General features: G+C 36.2%; 1 protein-coding gene across 2 annotated transcripts in view; it reads left to right on the top strand.

Annotated features, from left to right (window-relative positions):
• The window catches only part of Mier3 (MIER family member 3), a 215861-nt gene that overhangs the window by 183637 nt on the left and 24258 nt on the right, over window positions 1-7966 (top strand). The window contains exons 7-8 of one of the 2 annotated variants that reach the window (XM_019207837.2): window positions 653-677; window positions 3675-3820. In XM_019207837.2, the coding sequence (XP_019063382.1) occupies window positions 653-677; window positions 3675-3820 (171 nt within the window). Of the gene's footprint in view, window positions 1-652; window positions 678-3674; window positions 3821-7417; window positions 7461-7966 lie in introns of those variants that run through there. The other variant, XM_010626901.3, reaches the window with a different exon arrangement.

Raw genomic sequence — 7966 nt, 5'->3', positions numbered from 1 at the left:
TTCTGGGACTTGGGGGGGGGGGAGTCTGCAGGAGCTCCTTGGGGCGAAGGCGAAGTGGCTGGCCGGGGACAGGAACGCATTGGGAAGGAACTAGCATCTCCGGGATCGAGGGGCAGGTCTCTGGACTCGGGAGAGATGGTGGGGGCTCCCGTCCGGCTGGACCTGGCCTACGATCGCAGCAGAGGACAGCCCCGGAGTTGGGCTCCGGTCTCGAAGGGGCGGACTCGCTCTCGGAGGGTCAGACCCATCCTGGAAAAGGTGCTGCGTTGAGTTGTTTGGTACGGAGAGCTGGTGAGCTTTGGGGGACTCCCGAGATACCAAGGATGAGGGACTGATCCTGCAAGCCGACTGCTTTGGATTTTGCTTCGCTTTGTAACTTGCTTAGCTCCAAAGAGCGACTTGGAGTTGGTTGTTAGAGCGGGCTTCATCCCAGGTCTGCGAGTCCGTACACTGGGGTCTCGGGGAGGAAGGCGAAGCAGCCAAGAGGGGGCCAGAAAGGGGCCGGGAGCGATTGGAGCTAAGCTAAGTATTGCACTTTTTGGCAGCTGCGGAGGAACGCTCGACTCCGCCCCCTCTGCGCCCTGTTGCTAGCGCTGCTTCTTTCGTGGCTGCGCGATCTAACCTCGCGTTTTCTTCTCTTTCTCTCCCCTAGGCTTCTTTTGGAAGTTCGAGCCCAGGTTTGTCGTATTTTCTTACCTTTCTGTAGAGTAACGGGGTGGGGGTGGGGCTCAAGGATCTGTTGCAGAAGAATTCCGCACAAAATTTATCCAACGATTTTTTTCATCATTGGTTTTTTAACCATTTTCAGTATACATTTTGTAATTAAGTTGCTTCACAAAGCAGTTACATTGTTTTTTCATGTTAAAAAAGCAACTTGTTATTAAGTTACTGACAGATAAGTATTCTTTTAAGTAATAGAGCTTTACTTCCTACATCTCTTTTATTCTCCAGGACCAAATCAGTGAATCCTAAATCAACTTTGGTTTCTTGGAAAAATTGACCTCAGTTTGCCAGAACTTTGGGGCAGCTTAAATTGGCCATAGCTCCCCATTTCCTCTTGTCTCTTTCATAATTGAGAAATATCTATAGATTGCATTAAAGTTGAAAAATTAGGTAAAGCTATCCTTAAAAAAAAAAATCTTTCAAATTTGTCACCGAAGAGTGACGATAAAGGAATGATAAAAGATTTTTGAGTTGAGACAACCTTGGATCGTCCCTACAGTGTTTCCTAAACTTTTGGGGGTCAGAAAGCCCTGTCAGAATCCGATAAAAGCAAGGGACTCTTTCCCCTGAACTCTGCATGATGTAGAACTCTGTACAGTGTAGAACTCTGCACATCTGTGCATATGCACCATGTAGCATTGTGAGACCCCTGCAGTATGTCTGCAGTGGGACCTTTCCTCTTGTGGCAAAATGTAAGGCTTTCCTTGTTTCCACTTTTTATTCCCTTTTCCAGCTCCATTTTTCGCTGCCACTTTTCCTTCATAAACTAGTCCACCTCCTTTATTTGACACAGAGGGAGACTTTTAATTACTGTCTGTGCTGAGAGTCACCGAGTTAGTAGCAGAACGCGGATGTGCCAAGTTTTTCATTGCAACATGTTTTCTTAGAATGAACAATCCATTTTCATTGCAGTGTTACTTTTTCATAATTAGTCAACTTTCAAGGTCTGTCTTATCATTTAGGGTATTATAAAATAACATCAAATGGAAGGAATGATCATTTTAAAAATAGCTGTCTGCGTTTAAAATTTGTTTTTAAAAATTTGTACATTTAAAAATTGCTTTAAAAAGTTTTACTAATTTTAAAATAAACATTTCTTTGTCATGACTGATTTCAGGGAAAGACTATTTATATACATGATGCCAAACATCTGGATGATATTGGAATTTTTCTATTTTGCATTACTCTGCTTTTAAGAAACAATCTTAAAAATCTAGAAGGCAGTGTTGTCTAAACTGACACATATAACTTCTTTTTAATCAATTTGCCAATTTTTAAAGAGAACTTTAGAGCTGGAAAGAACTATTAGGCTATTTCAGTCAAAACCTGTGTGTTTTACAAATGAAAAATTGGCACTACACCCAGAAAGTTTGAATGTCTTGCTTCAGGTCCCAGAATGTTACAGACAAAAAGCTAGGAGTAGGCCCTCAGGCCTTTCTCTTTCATCCCACTTTGTCATAATCATATAGGTTTCCAAGATTTCTACAGAAAAGAAAATTTGTAATGGTAGATGTTCTGTTATATCCAATAGATACTGTATTATTTTAGAGACAAATTTATATTAGAGTTCTCAGAACTCAGTATCAGAAACATTGAATTATATCTGCAATTTTTCCATAGTGAAAAAATTTTGACCTCGTTTAGTGTTTTGGTAATACTCTGATACTGTACTTAAAGTTTGAAATTTTAAAATATAAAATAATGACTAAAAACAGGTTAATTTTTTTGGGGGGTAGAAATTTTTGTATTAAATCAGTGCTTACTTACAGGCAGGAACATTACACTCTACTTTGTCCCACTTTACAAGCCAGTCTGGCTCATAAACAAGACCTCAGGAACCTACAGGCTAATGTTGGATTACCACAAATTAGACCCCAGGTGCCGCCCTTGGCTTCTGTAGTACTTGATATTATGGCCATCACAGGGGTGGTAGGTCTAACATTGTATGATGAATATGCTTGTATCCTCTTCTCCAACCTCCACATTCTGATTTTACTTTACTTCCCTGCTTTGACAATCGCTGGTCTAATTGAATTAGATGAATTAGATATAAAGTAAAAAAAATGGAGAAAATCTTATTTTTCATACTTTTTTTATTCTCGAGATTATGGACTTTATTTGTTTTGATTTTTAAATATTTTATTGACTTCGTATTTGCTATTAAAAAATGCAATTTTATAGAACACAAATTGACCAAAACAACTTGCAATGTTATGTATCTTCTAAAACCTTCAGAAATGATTTTCCTAGGAGTTTGAAATACAGTTACAGATATGTAAAGTGATGTGCTTTTAAAAACTGAATTTCTGGGGCCAGGGATTTAGCTCAGCGGTACCAGTGCCTGCCTCACAAGTGCAGGGTCCTGAGTTTGATTCCCCATGCAAAAACAAAAAAACCATACAACTGAATTTCTGTATAGCTACTGCTCAAAAAGTTGTATTTGTCTTATAGGTCAAATTTTGTTGAGTTTAGTGTCTTCATTTGAAGCTAAGAATTTGAGTAAAATTAGTGTTCTCTTTGTCAGAGTATTAGCCTTAGTGAATAGCAGATTCTTGTGATGTTTTCCATTCAAGGAAATGTAATCCTTCTGACATTTTGCTATTACTTTAAAATAAATGTATTTTAGTAATAATAGTAAGCAAGTTTGACTGATTTTCTGTTAGACACTTAAGACCACGCCATTTAAATCACTTTGCTGCTGTTACAAGCTTTGCTGCTCATGTACTAGAGCCCTTGTAAAAGTGTTTGTAAATTACTCTGCCTTGTTCTTTTGCTGATTTAGAAACCTTTTCAGAGCCATGTCTTCTTTATAACCTGTAAAGTACATAGTAAATTCATTTAATAAAGTCCACATGTAAACATTAAAAGGAACTGGCGGAAGAACAGATTTTTATTTTCTTTTGTAAATAGCCCTGTTAACATGTAAAGTGATTTAGTTTGTTTCATTCTAGTTGGGTCTTTGTCTTCTGAAGATCATGATTTTGACCCCACTGCTGAGATGTTAGTTCATGATTATGATGATGAAAGGACTCTTGAAGAAGAAGAAATGATGGATGAGGGTAAAAACTTCAGTTCTGAAATTGAAGACTTAGAAAAGGTAAAGGATTTTATTTAGTATTTTAATGCAAACTTTTGGTAAAGATTTTGAAATTCTACTGTAAATTATTTTTCAGTCTACTTGAAATAAAAATAAGGCATGCACCCATATTTTTTAACCTCAGTTTTGTATATCACTTTTTTTCATTGTTTTGAAAGTAGCCTAATAAGTACATTTACATTTACTTTTTAAAAATTATATCTGTTAACTTGATTTTAAACTTACAGTAGCATAGTCAAGTATGTATACCTGGTCTTCTTACAGATAATAGAAATATAAAGAACTTTTGACCCTAAACTTAGTTCTGAATTCTAGCCCAGCCCTCTCTTCATTATATATCCTGCCACTTTTCTGCTGAGGATCAACCTTACTAAATACTATAGTAAATACAGGGAGAAGTCTTTTTGTTTTTTTTTCAAGATAACTTTAGAGTTAGTATAAGAAAACTGGTAAGAATTTACTGTTTTTTCAAATGTAAATTAGTAATAGCCCATCCTGTACCTTCTAGTCATCTTTTCAAAGTTGGTAGGATTGTGTATAGTTTATGACTTTTTAAACCTGAAGTCAATATAAATTCAAATTAACTGTATTTTAAACCTGTATTTATATTAGGACTGTGTAGGGAGGTCTCAATAGCATGTCACTGTGAAGAACTGTAGGTTTATACTTACCTATAAGTTAATCAGCTCAGAATAACAAATGTTTTCAGGAATAATATTGAATACCAATCCTTTGAGTTCTCATACCTCTTTTTTTTTTTTTTAAGAAAGCAAAATATGTTCTTATGTAACTTCTGCTTACTATCTTTCTGAGGCAGGATTGGGGTATTACATTTTTTTCCCTTCATGTAAATACATAGGGAAATGGCAGATTCTTCAGGGCCTAGACACCAGGCTTTCTCTGAAGACCTGAGATTTTCTAAGTACATTCATTCATTTAGCCAATTACCAGCATGACTGTAGTTAGATTTATTCACTTAGGAAAGTGTCTCCTGTAAAAGCTGAACAGATTTAGGAATATAAAGCTAAAATTGCTATGAAGTACTTAAGTGATGTAGAAGTCTTTTGCCTGTCACTCTTTTTAAGGAGATAATAAAATATTGTCTGTTGAGAAAAGATGCCTAAGAGTCTCATGCCCTTCCTTGCTTGTCTTTATCCAGGGAGTACCTTTCTATTTCTTATGAGGGAGTAGCGTAGACTGAGAATTACAGTCCAATGACATTATCACTAAGCCAAGGTCTATAATACAACCTAGGATTGCAGAAGTGAACAATTTGACAATGTTCTTGAACTCTAAGAACTTAAGAGTTTTATATTGGGTGACAAGTGGGAACAAGATTTTTAACATGAAATACATCTATGAAAGAGGGAAGCACTGAGAGGTATGGGAGAAAAGTTGTATATATTTTGGGAAAGATAATTTAACCTGGTGTACAAGTTCAGGGAAAGCTTAGTATAGGTAATGCTTCTTTCCTGTAGTTTAAGAAGTGTACCTCTGCACTGCTGCAGCACCAGCAACATTCTGCCTGCAAATCTCAGGACACCCCTAAGAAGAACAGCCAGCTAGCCACACTGTTCCTGGATTTCTTGGCCTGCAGAAGTCAAGATACAGGCTACCCCCACACACCTACTCCTCAACAGGCTTGAATCCAGGATGTGACCTTGAACATTCCCCAGCATTGACGCTGCTGTGGGCATGGAACAGGAAGCCTTAGGCAGCCTCATAGTACATCTTTCTTGATAATAGTATGTTTGTCATTAAGGGTGGGGAGGCAGTCTAGTTATATAAGAAAATCTTTGATAGAAATGTCTTGAGACTGCATTTTAGCCCGCAAATAGCTACTTGTCAGTAAACTAGACACTAATTTACATTTACTCTGTTAACTACTACATGAGTATGAATGATCTGGTAGAGATGTTTATAGGCTGGTAAAGTTTTTATTTTTCAGACTAGATTTTATTCTTCCAGAGGTTGCAGCAATACCTGCTATAGTCTATTAACAAGTTTCAAAAGGAAATTGAGCTGGGTGTGGTGGCACACACCTGTCATACCTGCTACTTGGGAGGCTGAGATGGGAAGCTTACTTGAGCCAACAAGGTTGAGATCAATCTGGAGCAACAGAGGAAGACCTTGTCTTGAAAAAAAAAGAAAAGGATATTTAAAAAAAAGGAAAATGAGGAAGATACGAAAAAAATGAAAAGTTAATTTAGCTATTCATTTTATCTAGTAAATGCTGGTGCTTAAATCTTTTGTTTTATTGTATATATCACTGAATTGGTACATTCAGAATTATAGGCTTTTAAATGTTTCAACTTCTGTGTATGTAACTGTACATTTTTTGTTTCTTAGCAAAATACAAGAGATCTTTAAATAAATTCAAGAGAAGACCCAATCACTGTGTATCCATTCAGGGGGTTAATGTTTTTCTCTCATTGAGCAGTGGACAAGAGAAACTGTTTCTGCAAGTGACTAGCTGACCTGTAGTTCTTATCTGTTGTAAAGCACATCTGTGTGGATGAGGTCTCTATGCTTTATTGATATTTAATGAAACATGAAAAAGAATTTTCAAAAAATAGCAAGAGACACAAATATAAACAGTAAGGATCATTAAAATTTTGTTTCATATTTTGATTATTTCTATACAATATAAAATAATGTGTTATTAATCTTTTACTCTTGGAATAGTAATTTAGATATTGGTACATGTTAACAGTCCTAGGGACATGATGTTAATACTCATTTTCAAAAATTATAAATGAATTTTTATGTTCACAGCAAATAAATTTAATTGATTCTTGACTATAAATATGCCCTGTATTTTAGTGTTTGCAAATTTTTAATATATCCTAAGTATAGAAAATAAGTGGTACAAAATCAGTTTTCTCATAGTAGCTCTTAGGGTGGGTAGCATACAGATTATATGACTGTTTATTTGTTTATTTATTTATTGGTACTGGGGATTGAACTTGGGACCTTGCACTTACAAGGCAGGCGGTAGGACCACTGAGCTAAATCCCTGGCCCTATATGACTATATTTTAGTTATTAAACATACTACAAGTGAAATCATATCTTTGCTTTATTTTTTCATGTTACTGCTGATTGAGAGCTTTTAATACTCCTAAATATAGATTTAGAACTTTTGAGAAGTTTTTATCATTCTTCTATTAATCTAGGTTCCCCCTGATGTTTAAAATTTTGAAAAAATTTCAGAAAAGCAAAATTACAAAGTTAAAAAAAAAATATCTCTTTTTACCACTTAGGCTTTAGGCACTTAAAAAAATTTTTTTTGAAGATACGTATATACTGTTTTGTAGGGTATCAGCCATATTGTAATAGCTACTAAAATTGATTTGCACCTCTCATAATTTTATTTAACCTATCCAACAATGTCTTTAAGTGTATCAGATGAGTATTGGCACTATTTCCTTGGCTCAGAGGCCAGCATTGATTATTGGAGGTACCACTGATTGAGAAATAGCATAGGTGAACATGTGCTAGAACAGTCCTATGTTGGTAATGGAGTGTATCCTAATTTCTGATATGTGAGAGTTCGCTTCATAGGATCAAGGAAGTAATAGTATTTTCCTTTTTACAGATAAAAGAAATGGAGGTGAGAAGGGTTAGGTGATTTGCCCAAGGTAATGGTTAGCAATTAGTATGTCCTCTGCCTCTAAATCTACTCTTCCTAATGTAGATCCTTTGTCTTACAAAGCAGTTTATTTATAAGTGTGACTAGAATGAACCTGTATCCTTTAAAATTAAATAGGTTCAACAAAATGCCCAAGAAAAAGAAGAAAATCCCTTGACCCAGGTGGCTGAGGAGGACTTGGGTCAAACTTCTAAGTTAATCTAGCTACCATAGATCTTCAGACATCTTGAAGTTTACTAATTTAATTTTTTAAAAATTGTTTTTATGCTTCAAAGGACTGACAGCATTATCAGTAGGCTCCTACAGAAAATTTATTTGTAAGGTGCTTCAGAAAATAGGCTCACCTTGCTGGGCATGGTTGTGCACACCTGTAATCCCAGCACTCAGGAGGCTGAGGCAGGAGGATCGCTGTGAGTTTGAGACCAGCCTGGGCTACGTAGTGAGTTCCAGGTCAGTCTGAACTACATAGTGAGAAGAAGTCTGAAAAAAGCCAAA

This window comes from Fukomys damarensis, unplaced genomic scaffold (genome assembly GCF_012274545.1).
Source record: "Fukomys damarensis isolate Sample0158 unplaced genomic scaffold, DMR_v1.0_HiC HiC_scaffold_1, whole genome shotgun sequence".
Classification (NCBI taxonomy): Eukaryota; Metazoa; Chordata; class Mammalia; order Rodentia; family Bathyergidae; genus Fukomys; species Fukomys damarensis.
Note: the sequence above shows the minus strand (reverse complement) of the source record. Positions and strands in the feature narration are given on the sequence as shown.